The 23,574-nt window shown below is 45.1% G+C and overlaps 1 protein-coding gene across 1 annotated transcript in view; it reads left to right on the top strand.

The window, feature by feature from the left end:
• Positions 1–21,715, top strand: part of FAM184B (family with sequence similarity 184 member B) — a 93,547-nt gene extending 71,832 nt beyond the window's left edge. Inside the window, exons 11-18 of the mRNA XM_019480034.2 lie at positions 85–238; positions 3,514–3,626; positions 5,502–5,686; positions 11,058–11,204; positions 12,703–12,820; positions 13,291–13,395; positions 15,039–15,241; positions 20,380–21,715. Of these exons, the coding sequence (XP_019335579.1) occupies positions 85–238; positions 3,514–3,626; positions 5,502–5,686; positions 11,058–11,204; positions 12,703–12,820; positions 13,291–13,395; positions 15,039–15,241; positions 20,380–20,470 (1,116 nt within the window). The 3' untranslated portion in view covers positions 20,471–21,715. The remainder of the gene's footprint in view (positions 1–84; positions 239–3,513; positions 3,627–5,501; positions 5,687–11,057; positions 11,205–12,702; positions 12,821–13,290; positions 13,396–15,038; positions 15,242–20,379) is intronic.
• The last annotated feature ends 1,859 nt before the right edge of the window (positions 21,716–23,574 follow it).

Genomic DNA, 23,574 nt, shown 5'->3' with positions numbered 1-23,574 from the left:
ACATCTGAAGCTCCTAGTTCACTCTGACATTAAAAGGGAAATAAATTGTGAATTTGTTCTTCCACCGATGTTTCTTGCCTGAAGGAAATAGAAGAACGTTTGAAAAGGGAATATAATAACAGTATCAAGATCCACGACCAGTCTCACAGGCTGGAAATACAGGCTTTGGAAGAGAAGACAAAGAATGAATTACAGAGAGAATTGGAGAAGATACAGAAACAACAAACTCAGTTGCTAGGTATAACAACTTGCATTATACACACTTACTATTTGATTATGATTTGAGAAATACCAGTTGTTTTTCAGTGGCCTGTTTGAAAAAGCTGCTGGATTTTATTGCTGGAACTCAGGTCCCCTCTACACATTGTAGACATTGTGCAATTAACTGGTTAATTGCACAGTTATGTGCAGACCAGCTACATGTGCAAAGGAGCTATCACACAATAAAAAGGTCCAACCAGTTATAAAATTATATCTTGAAAATACAAACTAACTATATAGCTGGTTGGTACTGAGCTTTAATTTGTATGTGTAGCAGGATCTGCCCTGTGACGGGGCTTCCATCCACAGGGGTGCACCATACCCAGTGTAAAACCCTTGAGCCCTAGGGAATCATGGTAGCTGTGATCCCCAGGGTCCAGGGATTTCCCACACCCCCAAGCACCAGGGTTCATGTGAGCCATGATCCCCAGGGTCCAGGGGTTTCCCACACCCCCATGCCATGAAGGTCATGACAGCTGTGATCCCTAGGGCTCAGGAGTGCGGGAAACCCCAAGGGCCAGAGGATTGCTGTGATCCTTTGGCCCTAGGGGTTTCCCCACACCCCCAGGCAAGGGAGATCACCCCTGCAGTGGCCCTTTGGTGCTGAAAGTTTCCCACGCCTCTGGGGCAAGGAGATCACCACAGTGCCAATCCTCCAACCCTGGGAGGACAGAAGGCACCCCTGTGGCTGGGAGCTCCTCAACTGGGGTGTGTTTGGCTCTTAGCCATGAGAACTTGCTGGTGCTCCCCCTCTACTGGCAGGCTCCCCCTGTACTGGCAATAAGGTGCAATGGGATATAATGTGCAATTGTGTTAATTGAGTGTGACAGGCTCACAACCACTGAATCAGTCGATGGGCATGTCTGCCACCTTGGCTACGTCAAGCTGAGACTACTCGTCCACCATGACTTGTACAGTGAAGTGTACCTTGAAGTGATGTTCCGTAGTTCTTCTGTGCCTGGGTGACTCTGCTGATGTGTTTTCTGTGGGGTTTCTCCTCCCCTACACCCCACCTCTTTCCACTCAGGTGTTCAGATCAGCTTGGCTGATGTGGCGACAGGGTCCTTCCTTCCTGTGCTGAGGCCCAGCACCAGGGATGGCTGAAGGAGGTCTGGCAGTGACCCTGCAGAGTTTGTAAAACGCACAACAAATCAAGAAATCAACCTAAAACAACTCAGGTGTGGCACTTGGCAGGGCAACGATGATCCCACACGGAGCACTTTTACAGCATGTGGGGTTGGGCAGTGCCCCATGCATGCATCTCCCACAGGTGATCCACTCAGGAATGCCCTTCTTCTGAGCCTGCTTCTGGTACCAGACTATAGTGTCACTGGGCGCATCCCTTTGTGCCCACCATCTGCTCACAGCTCTGCGAGTCGCCTGCTGGGGCCCTCTGGTTCTATACACACTTGGGAGGGTGCATGCAGTTAACAGGGTCCTGTGCTGGCTTCTCCCTGTCAGAGGCTTCGGCCATGCCCACTGTGCTGCCCTCTCCCAGCCCCTGCTGACCTGCATGCTCTGGTGATGACTCCCACAGGTGCTGTGCAGTATTATGGGGTCACCACCACCCTACTCACTGGATGCAGCTATCCAGCTGGTATCAAGGTCAATGTCTAGGTCCACCTGGGTTTCACCCCCTTTTTCAGGGATTTTGGCCCTGGGGAGAGTTACCAGTTCCCTTCTGGTAGAGGGATTGGCCTCCAGGTGCTCTGTTGGCACCCTGTTGGTGCCTTGAGCCCATGCTGTTCCTTTTGGCTTTTCAGACTGGGCTGGCAGTGCTGCATCACTTCCAGCTGTGGGGAGAGGTTCCAACTTCGTCACCAGTTTTTCCCTCTCTCTAACCCCTGGGTTCCACTTCTCAGCATCCTTTAAGCCCAGAGCCTTTGGGTGGCGGACCAACTGGCAACATACCTTCTGGCCACAGGGTGCCAACCAGCTTGCCCCCAGCTCCCTCATATGAGGATGACTGTGCAGCGGTAAGTGGGTTGAGGGCCTGTCACATTGCACAGTAGATCCCAGTGCACCTTTAGCTTCATGTGTAAAGAGAGCCTTAGAGATTTCCCATGTTGTGTTTACATTAAGAAAGATCAGCTTTGGGTCAAGTGTATCCGTTTGGCAATATGAATTAATTGCTCCCTTAATCCGATTTACAAGAATCTGTTAAAACTAAAGATCTCCAAAAGGCTCGAGTCCAGATAACACATTTCATGCTGGCATATGTAGTCTATCTGCAACACCTCAAGACAAAGGGACTTAACTTGGCTCTACTTTCTGAAAATTAGGCCATAGCCATCAGACTCCTGGCAGGCTGTCAGAGCAGCCCACCTTTCAGAAAATCTTGGATGCTCTGATTTACATTTTAGACTTTTTTGTAATGATTTTAATCTCCACCAGTTCTAACTGGTGTGATTTACATGGTGCTGTGGCACAGAAGTGTGGGGTTATTTCCCCCTCTGTCTGACCAGGAAGTGGAATACCAAGGCCAAAATATATAGACTCAGAAAATATAATGACATGGTTTAGATGAACGCTTCCTATATTTCAAGGGTATAGTCATTGATTTGTTTTGGTATAGTATACCCAGAGGTATCTCTTACTGTTCCTCTTGATATCAAGTAGAACAAAGAACAGGCCTGATTCTGCCCACTAATAAGTGCCTTTGGTTTGTGAAAAAACTAGAACCCTTGGTTCCAAAATGAATTGAGTCAGCTGGCCAGGTGTCAAGGAGTTTAACAATATTTACTATTTAAGTTTGTGGGGAGGATTCTGTGCTTTGCCTCCTGATAAGAATTTTTGTGACGTTCAGAGAGATAGGCATGTTACCTCATGTTCTGCTACTAGTACACCTCCTATGGGACGGTATGCAAGAGAATTTGTATAGGGCTGTTTGAAACAGCTGTTTGGATCCTTTACACTTTTTTGTGCACCTCCAGTTCCCCAACTGATTTTCAGACAGAAGAGACCACTGTGTGTGTCTAGTCTGACTTTTTGCATTACAAAGGCCATAGAATTTCACCATTTAATCCTCATATCAAGTCCTTGTTGCTTTACTACTGGCAGTAGAGTTTTATAGAATATGTGGGGTATTTCCCTCTTTTCCTTTTGATTTAGTGGACTAAATGATTGCAAAATTGAGCATCAAGGAAAACATTGGTACTTTATTGTCTCCCTGCTCCTGGGGATTTATTGTTTTTTCCTTGCATTAGCCTGTTACCTTCTTCACTCCTTGATATGTGGTTTTGTTGTGGCTAGAATCTCTGAGTATGGATCTTTCTGAGCAACAGGAGTCCTGTGCCAGTCACAGAAAACAAATAGAAGACCTACAGATGGAGCTGAAGAATGTATGGTCCCTAAAGCAGCAGCAGGCAAGCTTCCTAGTCTTACTTTATTAACATTCAGTGGTACTACTACATGGTAAAAATTCTGGTTTAGCTTTTACATGAGGTGCTCTCTGTATAGAAGCAGAAGGGGTTTCCTTCCCTATATCCAAGGACCTGTGTGGCTGTGCTTTTATATTCTATGGAAAACTTGTAATCAAGGGCTGTCTTCTAGTCAGGGTTTGGTATTGTAGAGAGCTCCATATTGTTGAAGTGCTTTTTCCTTATTCCTTCTTGTGTACAGTGGGTCTAAAGTGTTCAAATTTGGGTACCTAAAAATAGGTACCTAAAATAAGTAGCAGAAGTTGAGCACTCAAGAGCCCCACTCTTTTCAATTAGAGATGCTGGGCATCAACATCTCTAAAAATCAGGCTAGATACTGTTCGTCATTGGTGGGTGCCTAAACATGGATCAAGTACCTAACTTTGAGTATGGAAGTTTGAAAACGTTGGCCTCTGTGTACATGTAAATATGCATGTGTATGTAAATGCACTATGTGGCCTGCATGGGTGTGTGCACATGCATGTGCATATATGCTTTGGAACCCAAATACTTGATAAGAAGTTATAACATCTCATTCCAAGTTATAACAACTCGTTCCCAGTTTTGTTCTGTTGTTTGCATTCATACAGTGCAGGTTTCCTGCACTAAACAAAACTTAGTCACTGCACTTTTTTCACTGGAAATATTTCCAATATCTTTCTGAATTTTTTTGGTTGATTTGGTTCTTGTCTCTGGTGGGCTTATTTTATTTCTGTTATTTAGGTAGGAACAGAGAAAAGTTTCAGATATGAAAATTATGTTAATAACATCTATGTGTTATATTATAATCTTTGTACTTCTTGTTTATCATCATTAGGTTGTCCAACACAGTAACCAATCCCAATCCTGTGATAACTGCAAGTGGAAAAAAAAATAAGCAGTTTTTTTCCAATTAAAATGACATAAACATAGTCAAGTTGACATGAGGCCATGAAGGAATTTTATTATAGGTGTCAGGATTTTTTTTCACCTTCCTCAGAAGCATTGGTTTTTGCCTAGAGCCAAAGCTGGAGAATTTGACTGGAGTGTGCTGATACTTGTGCTGTAACTAGAACTTGAAGTTTCCTGGCTAGAGTGTCTTGCTCCTTTATTCATAGTCAGACAAATTGCCACATTTGGGATCAGGAAATATTTTTACCCTGTGATCAGACTGTATTGCTTTCCTCTGTAGGGGAGGAAGATGGTTCTGTTCCTTGAGTCTTTCAAGTCTATCTTAACAAACTACTCCCTGCCCCTGCAGCAGTAGGACATTGACAGTGCTGTCATCCCCCAGTTTTACCTGTAGCAAGTTAGTATGTTCTTGTTATTTTAGAGCATTTTGTCTAGTAGTTGTGGGAGAGGGTTACTTGTACAGTTTTATGAGTATGTTAGCAAATGCTTGCATAGGACGGTTTAAATAGGGTTGAATCTGTCAGCACAGGGTTGAACTAGATGACCTCCTGAAGTACCTTCCAGCCCTACACTTCTATGATTCTATGAGAATCTTTGTCATGTTTGTTGAATTGTTTCTGCTGAAAAATGTAGGGATAAGACAAACTGTTTTGTTTTAAAAAATACAAAATAAAGGTTTTTTGATTTTTTCATTTTGAAAGGATGCTTTGTTTTGAAATTTAGATTTAGTTTTCTTAAACAATGAAATCTTCTGATATTTTCTCATTGGCAAAACTAAAATAGAATTGTGTTCCAGGTCAACCCAGAAGTTTTGTTCCAGGTCAAGTTTCAAGCCAGAAAACCAAAAATCTATTCTATGCACAGCTCTGTGGATAGCTTCTTAATATTTAACCAGAGGATAAATAATGCTAATTTGCACCTTTTCCTTAGGAAGGAAGTAGCCAGAGCCAGATCAAATCTCTTAATGGTGACCTGGAGAAATGTCAGAATGAGATTTCTGGGCTCAAGAAAGATAATTCACTTCTAAAAGACACCATGGAGTTGCTAAGTGCACAGGTGGACCTACAGAAGCAGGAGTCTGCCCAGCTTCAGGACAGGGAGAAGCAACACAGAAGGTCTGCCTTAAATTATTGCTTTTCTGAGATGCTTCCTAGAGGACTAATGCTAATGTTACTAGCACTCCAAGCACTGTGGGACTTTGTCCCTCCTAAAGAGACTTATGCTGTACATTGTGAGCTTTTCAAAAGCACCATTTCCTTTCTGGCAACTCCTTATGCTTTGGCTAGAATTCCCCTCCCTCCCCAACCATATTAGAAATATTGGAATCACTGTTCAGTCACATCTGTGTCCCACAGAAGTGTATTCTCCAGGACCATTCAGAAGTGACCCAAAGAAAGGCACTGAATCTGTTGTTCATTTGAAGGAAAACTGTTAAGACCAACAGCCCCAAAACTTACCCTTTCTCTGAGCAAGATATGAATTGTAAATGTCTCTGAGAACAAGCCTCAGCTTCCCAAAATGAGGGAGAAAAGAAATCTCCACTTCTTGGCTAGTAACCAGCTGAATATTGGCCATAGAAGGGTTGCTTTTTAATGATACTTGATGTGAACCCTGTATAACCCCAGATCTGTACTGAGGGGAGAGCTGTTGGCATTTTGCCTAGAGTAGGTAATCTGCCTCCAGGAGCACAAGCAAGCCAACCTGTGACTTCAAGGTGCTTGAATATGGAATAAAGAGTGGTCTGCATTCCCTCAGCATAGCCACAACTTTATTTGCAAAGAGCATTATCTTGCCACCACCCATTTGTGCTCCAGTGGAGCAGTAAGGGCTGTTGTAAGTGCTAGCAGTCTCCTCACCTGTGCACACAGGGAACACAGGAGTAATCTTTTATACCTGAGCATGAGCAGGGAGGGAGCTTCCAGTTTGTAAAGTTTGTTGAATGTTGGGATCTTTGGAAAATGGGAGGCATATAAGCATCACTCTGTGCAGAAAGATAGAAGGACTCGGAGTTACATGGGCATGTTTTTAAGTGCTTCCACAGTGATAAAAGATTGAGTGTGTAATCCCTTAATTTATATGCATAAAAGGATCTATGGGCATCATGTCCAGGGGTACCCCCTTTGAAAGCCTGTTCAGCATAGTCTAGAAGCAAGGATTTGAATCGCTCTGGCCATGCACAGATGTGATGTTTGAAATGCTCCAGGTACTTTTGAAGTGCTCCAGACCATGAGGGTACAGATGGGCATGGCCAAAGAAGCACTTAAAAAATGGCCAAAGTACATCAGGATTAACCCGCAAGGTATGAGGAACATATTTGAATCACTTCCTTTCAAAGCACTTCCTGAAACAGATGTTTGTTCCAGCAGTTCTCCAGCATCCATAATGCTCCACTCTCCCTCCACCATCACTTGAAGGGGAGGTGGGGGAAGCAGGGAAGGCAGCCAGTGAGCACGCTCCTATGTACTCAGGTGTCCTTGGGAACCTCCAGAGATGAGATTGAGAGATGAAGAGTTTTGTGCTCTCCAGTCTCCTGGATGGAGCATAATGTCACTGAATGCCTTTTTGGCTACTTTGAATCACTCTGGGAGGATGGCTGTATGTCTGCACTGCGCTGAAGTGCACTAAATTTGAAGTGTTCCACAATGAGTCCACAGTCAGATGAGTTGGGAACTGGCTAAGGGGTCGAACCTAGAGAGTGTTAGTAGACAGGTCTGTATTGTCTTGACACGAAGTGGCCAGTGGTAGATTCATAGATTTATAGATTGTTAGGAGCTGGAAGATCATTGGGTCCAGGCCCCCTGCACTAGGCAGGAAAACTGGTGATGTCCTATAGGACTGTGTGAAATTTCACCAGCTGTTATGTTTATGCTGTACTCCACCTCCCGTCACCAGGCTGAGCTCCATGGGGCTGTGGTAAGCCGATTGCAGCGCTGGGGAACTCAACTGGGCTGAGTTCCTTTCCCCAGCCGATCATAGTGCTGCGGAAGAACTCAGCCTGCCTGAGTTCCCCAGCCCGATCGCAACACTGTGGAGGGAACTCAGCTGGAGAGTTCCCTTCCTGGGGAGTTCCCTTCCCAGCCCAATTGAAAGGTCGAAACAGTGTCAAAACAGTGAAACCGTTTTGACAAAACAGAATGGAACAGCACTTTTGAAATGAAACAAAACTCGAATGGAACACTGTTCTGTTGAAACGGATGTGGAAGCAGAACGCTGCTGTTTCGCACAACCCTAGTATCCTGCAAGGTTTGGTTCTTGGCCCCGTGCTGTTCAACATCTTTATCAATGATTTAGATGAGGATGTGGAAAGCACCCTGGTCATGTTTGCGGACGATACTAAGTTACAGGCAAAAGCAGTCATGCTAGGGGATAGGATGTGGATCCAAGTGGATCTGGACAAGCTGGAAGGGTGGGTGGAGCAGAACCGGATGCAGTTCAATAAGGATAAATGCAGAGTGCTTCACTTGGGGAGAAGTAACCAGTGACATGAATATAGGTTAGGAGGAGATGTCCTGGCCAGGCCAATGGCTGAAAGGGACCTCGAGGTTATGGTTGATCACATGATGGACATGAGCCACCACTGTGATGCTGTATTCAACAGAACTAATAACCAGGTGTGTGTGAAGCGGCAAGTGTTTGATTTGGATTCAGCCAATTCGGAGGGACAGTGATTTGATTTGGTGATTCAAATCACTGTCCAAAGATTTGGCACCACTTTGGAGATTTGGCCACAGACTAAACAGGCAGCAGTTCTCGATGCGGGACACAGGGTGTGGGAGGGTGGGGGGTGTAGGGACCCCTACACACTCCCCCCATAGTGTGCAGTCCCCACTGCCAGCAGCAGCAGCAAGCAGGGAGGTCAGGGCGCTTGTGCCTGGCGCAGGTGCAGCTCTGGCCAGTGCTGTGCACGGGGAAGGAGTGGAGCATGCCTCATCTCCACAGCTCAGCTCCCTGAGCCTGAGCCTGCAGCGGGAGAAGCCCTGCACTGGAGCAAGCTGTGTCCCCCGCTCCCCGCTGTGCAGGTCCTGTACTCTGCCGGGAGTGGAAGGAGCCCTGCCCCCTGCTTCCCCGCAGAGTCCAGCGTGGGGCTTCCCCTCTGTGAGTGCGGAGCTGCAGGCACAGCATGGAGCCGTGATAGAGACAGCAAGTGTTGTGGTGGGGCAAGGAGCACAGCCCTGCGCAGCCTGCCCAGCCATCTCTATCTCCATGGTTCTGTGCCGCGCTTGAAGCTCTGCACTCACAGAGAGGAAACCCTGTGCTGGACTCCGCAGGGAAGCAGGGAGCAGGGCTCCCTTCACTCCCAGCAGAGTAGGGAACCTGCACAATGCACAGTGGAGAGTGGGAGAAGTAGCTCCAGTGTGGGGTTTCCCCTGCTGCAGGCTCAGGCTCAGGGAACAGAGCCACAGGGATGAGGCAAGCTCCACTCCTTCCCCATGCACAGCGCTGGCTGGAGCTGCACCTGCACTGGGCACGAGCACTCTGACCTTTCTGCTTGCTGCTGTTGCTGCTGGCAGCAAGGACTGCACACCATGAGGGGAGTGTGTGGGGGTCCCTACACCCTCACACCCACACCCTACCCGGCTGAGCTCCATGCGCCTGCTGCCCTCTGTGAGGAGGAAGAGGAAGGGGGAGAATTCTCCCCAGCATGGAACAAAGCCTGCCCCTGCCCCTGCCCCTTTTCTGGGGCTGGGCAGCATTGCATGGAGCACACCCCTCTCCCAGCCCCACAGTGGGGAGGAGGAAGGGTCCCCACCCAGCACCTCACAGAGTCCCCTTCCCCACTCTGGGAAGAGGAGGAGAGGGAAGAGTCCCCCCCCATCACGAATCAGAGCCCACCTCCCACTCTGCAGGACAACCAACCCAGCATGGCCCCATTAAGGTGAAGGGGGCAGGGAGAAGGGTTAATTTCTCCTTCCATCCCTTTCCTGCAGTTGGGGTTTGCCAACTCCAGGGCCCACTACCGCAGCCCCCTGGCCTCTGCTCCCTGGCAGACAGGCTGACCCTGGGCTGCAGTGGGGGAAGAGGGGAAGGAGGGAAGAATTAACCCCCTTCCAGCCCACTTTGTCTTAACGGGGTCATGCCGGACAGAGTCTCCACTAGGGCTGGTCCCTGCTCTGGCTAGAGAGCAGAGGCGCAGGGTCAGCCCTACAGCTGGAGCAGAAAGTCCCGCCCAGCCCAGAGAGCATGCTGGGATGCTGGGGGAGTCTGGTTTATCGTAAACCAGCAGGGGGTCTGGGACAGACATTGCATAAACCGGTATGAGCCAAATCAGTTAAGTCTGATACTACATTCAACCAGGTTTATCTCAAACCAGTTTGGGCCATTTTGAAACTGGATTACGTGCACTGAATGTCTGTTCTGTTACAGGTTTAAACCAGTTTCTGATCACTTAAACCGGTTTATGTGTAATGTTTGTCCCTAGTCTCAGTCTCTCCACACAGAGTGATGCTTAGAGAGTTCTTATTATCCCCAAAATCTCAAAGCATTCAGCAAGCTTGACAACTGTTGGCCAGAATTAAGGGGGGAACCAAATTATGAGCCAAAATTACCTTTATCAGGTAATATGATGTAGAGAGTAGTCAAAAGAGCAAGAGTGAACGAGTCAAGTAGTCACTGATCCTGAAACCAGTGATTTCATGTCATTTCCTTGCCAGGTCCCAGAATGTGTTTGGGTCAGGGGAAGAGTATTATAAAACTAAGTTTTATGGCCTTTACTTTGTGAGCATGTGTTAACTTTGATAGAATTCATTTAAAGTTACTGACTTAGCCTTATATTTTACTCAGTGGGTGTTTCTCATTTGGAAGCTTAGAGTAATGATGACTCTTGTGGCTTTCAGTCACATTTGGCTTCAGAAAACAATAATACAGTGTTATGCATCACTGTAAAATATGACCTTACAATTAGCTGTGTCTTCCAGATGACAACACTTGGAAGTATAGTGTGGAAGTTAGTCACACCCAAAAGGCTCCTTTATAGCCTTTGTGACATTTACAATATTAATCTAGATGTTAAGCCAAGTGTAAGGCCATGGCCAGCTTAAATGCAATATTAAAGAGCTTCATTTTAAAATTCCAGGCATCTTAAAATACAGGGTGTCAAGATTTACTGTTTCTTGTGGTTCTTGGGGTTTCTTCTGCAGCCACAGTGCTGGGAACAGCATATAGCTTGAGACCTCTCTTTGAAAAAAAACACAATAGGGCTGATGCTTAGAATCCTCCAGTCCAAAGAGTGAAGGATAATTTCCCTTCTCCTGGAATAGCTAGCTGCACCCATTCACTGGAAACCCCATTCAGCTAGATCCAATTTTCAGTTCCAGCCTATGCTTCATAGGAGCCCAAGCAGTGGGTTCTGGCCAAGGGCTGCACTGATTTAACTACCTCCCCAGTCACTTTGAATAGTAGTACCTTAGTAGTATTTACCTATCACTAACTCTGTAATGAAAGTTAAAGCACTTGAGAATTAAGTAATGTTTTAATACCATTTGAAAGGCTGCTGGAAGATGACCTCAAAGGCAAGCATAAAAAAGAACTGGAAGTCTTGAAACAAGATCATCGCAAGGAAATCCAGAACATGGTGTCTGATTTCAGCAGTGCTCAGGCCCATCTCCAAGCAAAGATTGTCTCGCTAGAAACAGAGTAAGTCATTTAAATAATCTGCTGGAAGGATAGTACACCTATTTTTGTGTAAATATTTCTTTAAATTATTATTTTGTTACAGGATATTTTAATTGCTAGAATAATAGTGTGTTGCATAACTGTTCTCCATGTAACTAAAAAGATGCATAGAAAAACTCTCATAACACATACATATTAATCAGTGTAAAGCTGATATTATGTTATGTGTAAAAAGATAACATCTGTATGGTAAATTTCATTGTACACTATTGTATTAATGTACCTCTTTAGTTTTACTAACTGTAAAATAATCTTCCTCATCAGATAATCCCAGAAATCTTAATCCTGCATTTGTACATGTATTTAGCTTTACTGGTACAAGTAGTCCCCTTGTAGTTAAACATATTTGTATGTGCTTTCAGGGTAGAGACCATAGTGTGAAAAGACATGGTCAAGTGGTTAGGTTCAGGGGCCTAAGTCATTGCAGTTCTGGATCACTGTAAGATCCTAGGATGAGTCTTTGAAATAGTGCCTTAGTTCTACCACTTTACAATGAGAAATAATATACCTTTGTAAAACACAATAAGATCTTTAGATAAAAGGTTATTAATTATTAATGATCTGAGTTATAAAGGTTAAAAAGGCACTGATCTGAAGCAATAGGTGTCCTTGACATAAGTACAAGAACAACCCGAATAACTGTTATCTAAGTCCACAAGAGCCAACAACACTTCACCCCTAGAACCCAAAGAATTTCTCATCCCTGATCAACTTCAGCCTTCATCAAATCCTACCCTTTATAAAAGCCCAAGTAAATAGATGCGTCTCGTAGCATGTCCTGGAAAGCAACAGCTCTGGGCTACTTCAGTCCAATGTGGGAAGTAGGTTTCAACGCTGAGAGTCCTACAGAGAACCCTGTGTCTCAAGCCCTTCCCCTCTCTAGTCAACTGCTTTCACGTATCACATCCATGGTGGCTTGACCCCAAGAAAGAGGGACAACTGCAGGTGGGAAGGTCACAAGTCATTTGCCCATTTCTTATATGTTGAATAAGAATGCTGAATGCTAAAGCTGGAGAGGTCTTCTCTCTCCTAAAAATGTTCAGGTAAAGCAAAAGAATAAATAACCTACAGTCTACAGGATGCTTCTCTGGATTACAACTCAATCTCATAACATTTTAGCTCATGGCCTCATTCATGCATGGAGATCTTTTGGCACAAACTCTGGTTCATGCAGACTCTTGTTTACAATAGATGGTATGATGGGCTGGACCCACCCAGTAGACAGAGGATATTGTGTGTATAAATAACATGGGCACTAGCTTCATCATATCACCCTTTTTAAACAGCAGTTTTGACAAGAGAGGTCAAAATTATTTTTCATGAATGAGAATTATTTTCGTGTATGTTAAGCAAGGAATCCATGGTGGGACAGAGCAAGAGAAACCTAAGCTAAAATCTTATGCCTTGAAAGAGTTTTCTTGACCTAGATTTAAGTGTTTGCATTTTTTACTTGGCACAGACTTAAAGAATTAGAGGAAAAGCCAAGAAAACGGGAGTCCAGGCAAGAAGATATGCAACTTATAAATTGCTTGCAAGATAAATTAAGTGAGAGAGAGGAGATTATCAAACACCTGATGGTGAGTTTTCCTTGGCACATATATATCATAACATGTGTGCTGATATTCAGAACTTGATTGAACCAGCCCTTAATTAATCCAGCATAATATTGCTGGCACATTTGTTCATATAGTATTTTGACTACACTCTAGCCCATGTTTACAATACCTTTTCAGAGGAATGAGGCCACTTATTTGATGCTCCTAGACTAGGGCATTCATGAATTGAAACACGAGGGGAAAAATGTTATTTCTTTACTGTATATGTTATCCTGCTAGCATGAACATGCTTAAAAATATTGAAAGAACGCTTTCCATCTTTCAGTAGAACCTCTTCATATGCCAAGACCCAGCATTTAATCTGTACTCATGCTTAACCATTTTGATTTATATAGCAAGGCTCTATACACATTTCGCACACCCTTTCAGGCAGTTGTTTTCTCACTACTCTGAATATTATATGATGGACACGTATAATTTATTCCCTTCAGGAAGGAAGAAAATTTCATCATTCACTTTTACCCACCACTGAAGTTTACCGGAATAGATCCTTTTCTTTCAATCCTGGTCCTGGATGTTTAACTCCTTCCATGAAGGTAAGACAAGTAGTTCAATTAAAACTGGAAATCATGTTTTACTGTCATTAGGATATTGAGAGATGATCGATAAGGTGAACATACAATGTGTAAATGAATAGAGATTAGGCTTAATTTTTATTTTTCAGCAGTTCAGCCAGTTTATCCTAGGATTAAAAGTAATGGTACTACTGGTTTTCAGTAAAAGTGTAATATTTCATCCTGTGAACTAACCCCAAACTGGCAGATGAGGATAGTATCAGTTCAAAATATGTGTATTTATGTAGGTGTATTATGTGTGCAGGCTGCTCACAAATATGTATATAACCTTTTGCAGAAGTAAGAAGAACAATTTCTTGCATAGATCTAGGAGCTGGCCAATTTACATCACTTAATGCAGACAGATGAGCTACGTAAACAATCCTTGTCTGGGCTGCTAGCATGTATGCTCAGTCTCCTTAGGCTTTGCAGCACTTCCATATTTAGCTGCTGGCATGGCCAGAAGTAAGAGATGTTGGCAGAGGACAGAAGAGCAAGACCTAGAGGACAGGGACATTTTATCTTCATGAGGCTGCTTCTGCCACCAGAACTTCTCCTAACAGACAGCATCCACAACTGTCAGGATGTCAGGGAGGCTGCCAGAGCATGTTCACATCCACAGCTCCTTGGCAGCTTTGTGCATCCCTATGGCAGCTGGCAGTAGGGTGATCTCTATAGCTGTGCTGTTGTAGCAATCGTGATAGAGCTCCTTATTGAAACCATGAGGTATTTTAGCAAAAGGTATTTTCTGCTGGCTTTGCTATAGCACTTCCTCTTCTAATGACGGAGGTTAAACTGGAAAATGCCCTCTTCTGTCAGCACAACTGAGCTCAAATTCAGGGAAGGGGAGAGGTGTGGGGCACAGCTGTGTTGGGTAGGGAGAGTACAATCTTTTATTCTGCCTTGATGTAACTATGCTGGCAAAGCTTTGCAGTGTAGCCCATACCTGAGTACTGATTAGGAATCTATCTGCGGGAGCATGGAGCTAAGTTAACTCATACAGAGGTCTGTGTCCTTGTGACTTGACTGCTGCTATCTGAGCCAGCTTGTTTAGAGCCAGCTAAGGTATATATATACCATCCTGTAGTTGATAGTGCAAACATACTCTAACCTAATGTGTTATTTAGTCAAAACAGACCAAATGGCAGCTACCCTGGCTCTAGACCAGGAGTGACTGCAAATAAATGGTTGTGTGTACTGAGGATTGCCAGTAGGACCTGTAACAAAAGCAAGGCTCTATGCCAAAGGGTGTGTGCACCTGACAGAGCTACAGGAGGCATCCCCAGGTAGTGCAATCAGATCTGGGGATCTCTGTCAGATATGTGATTGCAACTTTAAAGTTAAGTAAACTCACTGCTTGGGTTTGACACCTGTGCTTTGACCCAGGGGCCCTACAGCTGTCCTAGCTGAATCTGCAAGAGTGAATTAATTTTAAATGTTATAGACAGAATTTTCTGCGGCCACATATTTTAGGAACTTCCTCTTTGTATGCCCAAAATAGAATCAACACTCACCAATGTCATGGAATTTGCCCAATACTTTCTTGCAACAAGTCCATTATGTAGAACTTGTATCATCCACGTGGAAGAAGAAAGGGTTAATTTCTCTTCTCATAATAAAAACAGAAGAAGAAACTGGATGATGTGCCCAGCCGTGTTGTCAGTGTGCCGAATTTAGCCTCCTACGCAAAGAGCTTTCTGAGTTGTGACTTGAGATCAAAGAGGAGTTCTCCTCAAATAACAAAATCTACAAGCCTAGACCACAGTCCCAGCTGCATCAGGGCCTGCTATCAGTCAACACAATCCTCGGACTCTAGCACGGCCACAAGGTAAACAATAAACTTACATATTTTAGTGGCTTGAAGGGTATTCAGATTTTTTCAGGCACTGAAAAATGTGCAAAAGCCAAAAACAGTGGCTCTGATTCTGCAGTAAAGTCTGTATTTCCAAACACCTGCCCATACCTTGAGCTTATTGCAGGATATCAGCCATTGTCTCTGCCTGGAAGGGCTTATGACTGCAGTTCAACAGGGCACAAGCAATGGTCATAAAAGACTGCATGAATGTAAATAAAATCATGTTGTTATTCATTAAGACTCACCTTTTCTTATATGGCTGCCAGCAACATGTGAGGTCTGGGTTCAGTGAGGCAGACAGTCCCTTCAAGGCCTGTGCTCCTAAGACTTGGAATTATCTCAGTAGTTACAAATGCATTTTATTTATTTTTCCATATTTAGCAAGTGTATTTTTAGGAGAGACCTGACTGAGGCAAGGAGGGTAATTTGGCAAATGAGTATGGAAATCTCAAAATGCTGATCTGGCAGATGCTCAGTTCTCCTCTGATATTCCCTGTATTAGGACTTTATTCCTGTTTGTGAACATTCAAAGTGTCTGGCCTAGCCCTCATTTTTTTCTGAACAGTTAAAATTTAATGTCATTTTTAGATGTATGTGTTTTCTAAATGTTGCTTAAACTAATAACACAATCATATCTGTGTAAGCAGTAGACATTTAGGTCTGCCCAGAGATTACCATCTATATTTATTAATTAGATTTATATAGAATCATAGAAAATTAGGGTTGAAAGGGACCTCAGGAGGTCATCTAATCCAACCCCCTGCTCAAAGGATGACCATCCCCAACTATGTCATCCTAACCAGGGTTTTGTTGAGCTGGGTCTTGAAAACGGCCAAGGATGGAGATTCCACCACCTCTCTAGGTAACCTGTTCCAGTGCTTCACCACTGTCCTAATGAGAAAGCTTTTCCTAAGATGGAGCCTAAACTCCTCTTGCTGTAACTTGAGACCATTGCTCCTTGTTTTATGATCTGCCACCACTGAGAACAGTCCAGCTCCATCCTCTTTGGAACCGGTCTTCAGGTAGTTAAAAGGCTGCTATCACCTCCCCCCTCAGTCTTCTCTTCTCCAAACTAAATGAGTCTAGTTCCCTCAGCCTCTCCTCATAAGGGATCCTGGTTTTCTCTGATTAAAAATTGCAAATTCTCTGATTAAAAACCTAAAATCTGTGATAAAAATTAAAGGTCCCCCACAGCCCCCTGCTGCAGAGCCGTGCTCGGAGCTGTGTGGCCGGCGGCAGCAGCGCAGCACGGGATGGTGGTAGGGGTGGCTATGTGCTGCCTGGCCACCACCACGCTGCCACTGCCGCCTGGCGGCCAGCCACACAGCTCCGGGCACGGCTCCACGGTGGCAGCGGGAGGTTTTGTAGGGAGTGGCTGTCACCACTGGCATGGCCCTCCAGGTAAACAGCAGCAGCTGCTGCGTGCGAGCCCCCGCTCCACGCTAGCCACCATCCTTCGCCGCGGCTGCAGAACTGGCCACAGAGCAGTGCTCGAGCCGCATGCAAGCCTCCCTCTCCCTCCCCTGGGCAGGCAGCCAGGCAGCATATGTGCTACCCGCACATGGCAGGCACCACCACGCTGCGTCCCACATCACTTGCCAGTAAAGCCCCCCACAGAGGGGCACCCCTGCCCTCAACCCCTGGCTCTGCTCCCAGCTGCGATATGCTGCCTGGGGCTGGCAGCACCCCATTCCCTCAGCCCCCAACCATCTTCCCCAGACCTGCCCCACAGCCCCCAAGCCCCACTTACCTCTAGGATCCAGGGACGAAGGACAAGTCTGAGCCTGAGCCCAGCCTTGGCTGCCTCAGAGGCTCAGGCCCTGCCCCCCCCCATCTCCCTCCCCCTCCGGGCAGGGCTGGGGGTTTCCCGCCCTTTCTGCTGTGCCAGCAAAGCTCTTTGCCAGCCTGCAAGAGCTTTCTGCAAAAGCAGAGAATCTGTAGATTTCTCTGCTAAAAAGGGAAATCTGCATTTTCTCTGTTTTTCCATGGGAAACGGAAAACCCGGATCCCTACTCATAAGTCATGTGCTTCAGCCCCCGAACCATTTTTATTGTCCTCCGCTGAACTCTTCCAATCCTTCCACATCCTTTCTGTAGTGGGGGGCCCAAAACCAGACACAAGTACTCAAGGTGTAGCCTCACCAGTGTCAAATAGAGGGGAAGAATCACTTCAATATGCTGGCAATGCTCCATACTAATGCAACCCAGTATGCCTTTAGCCTTTTTTGTAACTCTTTTAACCTATATTCAGCTTATTGTCCACTGTAACCCCCAGGTCTTTTTCTTCAGAGCTACTGCTTAGCCAGTTAGTACCATGCCTCTAGCAGTGCATGGGGTTGTTCTGTCCTAAGCGCAGGACTTTGCACCTGTCCTTATTGAACCTCATGAGATTTCTTTTGGCTCAGTCTTCCAGTTTGTCTAGGTCACTCTGAATCCTAGCCCTACCCTCCAGCATATGTCTACTTTCCCAGCTTGGTGTCATCTGCAAACTTGCTGAGGATGTAATCCATCCCAACTTCCAGCTCCTTAATGAAGATATTGTATAAAGCCAGCCCCAGGACCAAACCCTGGGGCACTCCACTTCATACTGGCTGCCAACTAAACATTGAGCCATTGACTATTACCCTCTGATGATCCAGCCAGTTTTCTATCTACCTTACAGTCCATTCATCCAGCCCATAATTCCTTAAGTTGCTTGCAAGAATGCTGTGGGAGACTGTATCAAAAGCCTTGCTAAAGTCAAGGTAGATAACATCCACTGCTTTCCCTACATCCACAGAGCTATTCATCTCATGATAGAAGGCAATCAGGCTGGTCAGGCATGATCTGCCCTTGATGAATCCACAAGTGCTTAACAGTGGATTCCTTGAGGACCTACTCCATGATTTTTTCCAGGGACTGAAGTGAGGCTGACTGGTCTGTAGTTCCCTGGATCCTCCTTTTTCCCTTTCTTAAAGACGGGCACTAAATTTGCCCTTTTCCAATCATCCGGGACCTATTTTTATAGAATTAAATATGAAAACAACTCCACCTCACCAGCTCTCACTTCCCTGCATCACTAACAAGAACAAATGAAAACACATTAGTACTACATTTCACAGTGTACAGATCAACATGATGTATAGGTCAGCCTTGGTTTAAAAGTTAGGAAAATTAGGATTTTCATAGGCTCGGTGTATAAGTCAGAGCTGGGCTTGGTGCTTGGCTGGCACAGCCCCATCGCCTGCGAGCAGCACTGCCTGGGCTGCACCAGCCAAGCAGCAAGCCCAGCACTGTTCACTGAGATCAGCGCTGCTGAGCGCCAAGCCCAGCCCCATCCCTTGCGAATGGCATTGGGCTCAGCGCTCGGCAGTGCTGCTCACAGCAGACAGGGCCAGGCTTAATGTTTGGCAGGTGCAGCCCCATCCCCTGGCAGCCTGGCGCTGCTTGCAGGGGTTGGAGCCACACCAGCCAAGCACCCAGCCTCGCCCCATCCCTAGCCTCGTCCCCTGCAGGCAGCACATCCCCAGCTGAGCACTGAGCTTGGCCCTGTCCCTGTCCCTTGAGTGGTGCTGGATTCAGCACTTGGCTTGGGACACACCACATGCAGGGGATGGGAATGGAGCTGGGCTTGGTACTCAGCTGACTCGGCCCTATCCCCTGCAGAGGGGATGCGCTTGCAGAGTATGGGGCTGTGCCAATTGAGCGCCGAGCCTGGCCCTGTCTGCTGTGAGTGGTACAGACAACAGGGCTGGGCTCAGCACTCAGTAATGTCACTTGCAGTGGACGGGGTGGGCTCAGCTGGTGTGGCCCTATACCCTGTGAGCGGTGCTGGTGCGCCCCAGCAGCACTGCTCGCAGGGGATGGGGCTGCACCAGCCAAGCCCTGAGCCCAGCCCTGTCCCTATCCCTTGTGAGCAGCGCTGGACTGTGCTTGGCTGGCATGGCCCATCCTCTGTGAGCGGCACTGCCTGGGCTATGCCAGCTAAGTGCCAAGCCCAGCGCCACTTGCAGGGGAAGGCAGTAGAGTGTATAAGTTGAGGTTGGATTTTCAGGGGCCAAAATTGGGCTTCAAAACCTGGCTTACACACTGTGAAATATGGTACGTGTAAAAATGAACACTTTGGAAAGGATAGAAACCTTCATGCTTAAGGACCAAAATGAGACCATGGCCCTGTCAGTTTGGCACCTAGTAAGTCCCAGTAATTAGGAAAAAATTGTTACCCTGTACCTGTCTTTTGCAGTTTCTTTTCAGCAGCAACAGGACTAGGTGCAACAAAGGTGTGATCCAATTTGGCAGCTCACAAGTTCTTACAAAAGCATTTTGTGTCATGTGAGACCTGTGTCAATGTCAATCAGATGCAGTTTGCACAAAATGTTATTAGGGCTTAGAAAAGAGCTGAAATGTTACTTTTTTATCATCAGTTATAAATAAGTAATTATTTTAAGTGCATTGATGTGAAGTACAAGTGTTAAGGAGATGAGGTTGGGTACCATAAAACCAGGCGTGTAATCAGTGAAGTACATCACACAATACAGATAGGACAGTTTTAGATTCAGTAAACCTGCAAGTGTCCAAACCCCTTCATACATCAGAGTATATTGTATTTTTATTAGAGAAATTTCATCTTGATTTCCAAGGATTCAGTTCCTGAAACAAGGTACATTTTGTTGTTTGATTTTTTGGGTTTTGATTTTTTTTTAGATTCTGAGTCAGCAAGTACTTTTTCTTTCCAGAGCTGCTAGCCACTATTACAAACTCCCATCTTTTGCATCTCGGTAATGCTTGTTAGTTCATTATTTGACTTTTGAGGGTTGTAGAAGGCAGGGTGGAGGTGCACCTTAGACTAACTGATTCAGAGATGTGTAAACCTTTACGAGGAAGAGCTCACTTCATTGGCTGAAAGGATATGCAAAGAGGCAGCTACCAAATAGGAGTGACTTAAATACTCAGATTAGTACAGTTAACTACTTCTCACTGATCATATGAGGGTTGCAGTTGGCATCTTCTTGCCTCTTCTGACTCATGTAAGAACAACTCCTCCCATGCCATGCCAAGTTCTTGTGGAAAAAGAAATGTGGATTAAGTATTGGTAAGAATTCAAAGAATACTGCCATTTGTCTTTTTGTACAGGAAACAAGACAACGAAGCATCAAAATTTACAGATGACAAGAAACAAGACCCTCAGCATCAGGAATGGTTTACTAAATACTTCTCATTTTAAAAAACAACCATTTCCTTAGTACTCCAAATTATGAGATCAGACAATTTCACTCTTGAGAAATGTTTGCCCAGTGAACTGATCTAAAAATATATATCTATGTGTAATTTGCACAGACCTTCATAGGAATTTACTGTTTTTGACTATGGGATTATACACATGGGTCTCAGATATACATGTGATAATAAATAACCTCCTGAAACACAGGAGTTGGATGAAATATTATAGGTAAGTATATGGTCAACCCAGTGCCCATATTAAACAGAAAGTCTTCCATACCAAGGTAAGAATGTATCTCTTGTGCAGCTACTTTTGAGTACTGAATTAGTTTTTTGGTGCCTCATGGCCCTGTCGGTTTGGACCCTTTTTAAAGAACACCTTATAACTTTACAGAATTTTTCAGTATAGTTACACTTAGTTTCATATTTATTATCTTCTCTACCCATTTTCTCCCTTTCTTGGGCTGTTAAATCATCTCAGTTTATTTGAATGCTATTTTTAGAGGGTGCTTGTTTAATCTGGTAGTTTTTGTTAAATTTTATATTGTACAGTAGTATACCTCTTGGGATGGTGTATGTGGAAAAGGGAATTTAGGACTAGTGGCTAGATTCTGTTACACCTAGTAAAAGTCTAAGTGGAGTTCAGTGCCTAAGTATGATTTTATTCAACCTGGTTCAAGTACCTGAAAATTCACTAGTGCATCTACTTTTGTAAAACACTGTCATACCTTTAAAAATGAGTCTCAAAACCAGTGAGAAGGACATAACTTGGTTTTCAGGGACTTGAGCAGGGAGGATTGGAATTGCACTTATGCACCCAAGAGGTAGAACAGAATCTGGCCTTAGATTATTCAAATTCAAGAAATTGCTTTTGTATAGTCTGACTGTTACCAAATACTATTCATGTAGTTTTCAATAAACATATTTAAAGATCACTCTGGTAGACTCAGCATAAAATTCAACTTTGATCATTGAAACTTGCTTATAGACCAAATGTTCCTGTTTTTATACTAACTATTTATACTGTATAGAACTCTGAAAAACACTGTACAATTCATAGTTTCAAATCTGTGATCATTATGCATGCACACATTCCATTGGTGTATTTTCTTTCTGCTCATCTAAGCAGGAAGGAGCAAATTCAAGATCTCGCACTGCTTCCTTAAGCATGATTGTTTTTAACTGATTATCAGGAAAGATGATTTTGAAGGAAATCTTACATAAATAAACGTATCTTAAAGTATGCCAACCCTAAAGTTGTCATGGCTTTGTCTGCTCATAATCTCAAAAATCAGAGAATTCTAGAGCTGAAAGTCTACTACTGAGATGATCAGCACCTAAGTCTTGCATTGTCCATCACTGTCAACCCATTGATCTTTAGGGACAAGTAGTTTAGTTCTGAAAGGGACTCTAAGATATCGTTTTGGAATAGTTTGTTAATTTACAAAGAAAATTACAGGAAGTCTATTTACTATATGTAAAACCATGATCAAGGTAATAAAGTGACATACAGGAAGTAATACTGAGAAGGATCTCTATATACAAGTAATAACCTAAACACTGTCATGCCTATGTCTTACTTAGAGGAGGGTCTATGATGGAAAAGGTAAGTGAATAATTATGAATATTTTAATTTTGCCTTTACACAATATGCAAAATTATATTCTCCATTGTAACCATCAGTCATGGGTTTCCTATGCAAATTATTTATCTGCTACTACTTTGGTATATTGTGGCATTGTAGCTATGATGTTCCATGGACTATGCAAGAAGCAGAATTTATTCAGTAAAATCTTTTTGTGTCCAACTATAAAGTTGGGAGGGAGTTTTAGCTAAATTTCTGGCACAAAATACCCTTTCCCAAGCAAGCCTGAAGTTAATGCACATCAATGTTAAGTCATTCCAGTTAAAGATACTTTGATGAGGAAAGTAACAAGGGGAGCTCCCAGGTCATCACCCACTTCCTTTTAACTATAGCTTCAGGAGAAAAACAAGCATTGGACCTTTGTGAAAACAAGCAATCAACAGAAAGAAAAAAAAAAGTGCCAGGCATTACACTTCTGGAGGAGAGAGAGGTTAGGAAACACTAACTATAGCTGCATCTTTTTCTATTAGGATGGTCTTCCCAGAGTTGAAAAGCATCAATTGCAGATGGGTCAACTGGTCTATCTGGTCTTTTTTTGGCCATGTCTACACTAAGAGAAAAATTTAAATGTCTCAAAAATAGAGGTGCACTGATATATTGGTCCAATATCGGATCGGTACTGATATTAAAAAAATTGCTGTATTGGATATCAGCCTGATGGGGCCAATAATTTGGCCGGTAAATGCCCATGCTGCACACCACAGCACAGCAGAGCCAGCAGTGTGGAGAGCTGCCTCCAGCTGGTAAGGCCGAAGCGGAGGGGGGAGAGAAGGGGTATGGGGGGGCGCAGATCAAGGCCTCCACAGTGAGGGAGGCAGGGGCATGGGATGGAGGCGAGGCTCGTGGGGGGGAGGCAGTTCCTGCCACTGCTTGCACCCCAGTAGGGTGGGGGGGTATGCCCCCCAGATCTGGGGGAGGGCAGGGGGGCTGGAGCCAGCACTGTGCGGGGCTCTTCTCAGCACGGGCTGAGCTCGGAGTGGGAGCCAACAATGCTGGGAGAGGGCTGCAGCCACCCCAAATTTTGCTGCAGTTCCGCTCCCAGCTCTGCGCCGCCAAGCACAGCCTGGCTCCATGTCCCGCCTCCACCCACATGCTGGGAAGAGCCAAGACTTCACCGGGCAGCTGGCAGCAGTGCTGGGAGTGGAGCTGCAGAGAAATTTGGGGTGGCTGCAGCCCCCTCCTAGCCCAGTCCCCGCTGAGAAGAGTCCCACCCAGTGCTGGCTCCAGCCCCCGCCCCATCCACCCCATGCAGATCCAGGGGGCACCCCCCCAGTGCTTTCCCAGGGTGCAAGCAGCAAGAGCTGCCCCCACCCCTGACAAGCTGTGCCTCCATCCCATGCCCCCTTCCTCATGGGCAGCACCTGCCCCCTCCCTCCTTCACAAATAGGACAGGACAGGACTCAGCAGCCAGATGGCACATGCATCAGCAGCAAATCAGCAGCTAAGAAAGCAGTAATAGGGAC

This window comes from Alligator mississippiensis, chromosome 2 (genome assembly GCF_030867095.1).
Source record: "Alligator mississippiensis isolate rAllMis1 chromosome 2, rAllMis1, whole genome shotgun sequence".
NCBI classification, from domain to species: domain Eukaryota; kingdom Metazoa; phylum Chordata; order Crocodylia; family Alligatoridae; genus Alligator; species Alligator mississippiensis.
Note: the sequence above shows the minus strand (reverse complement) of the source record. Positions and strands in the feature narration are given on the sequence as shown.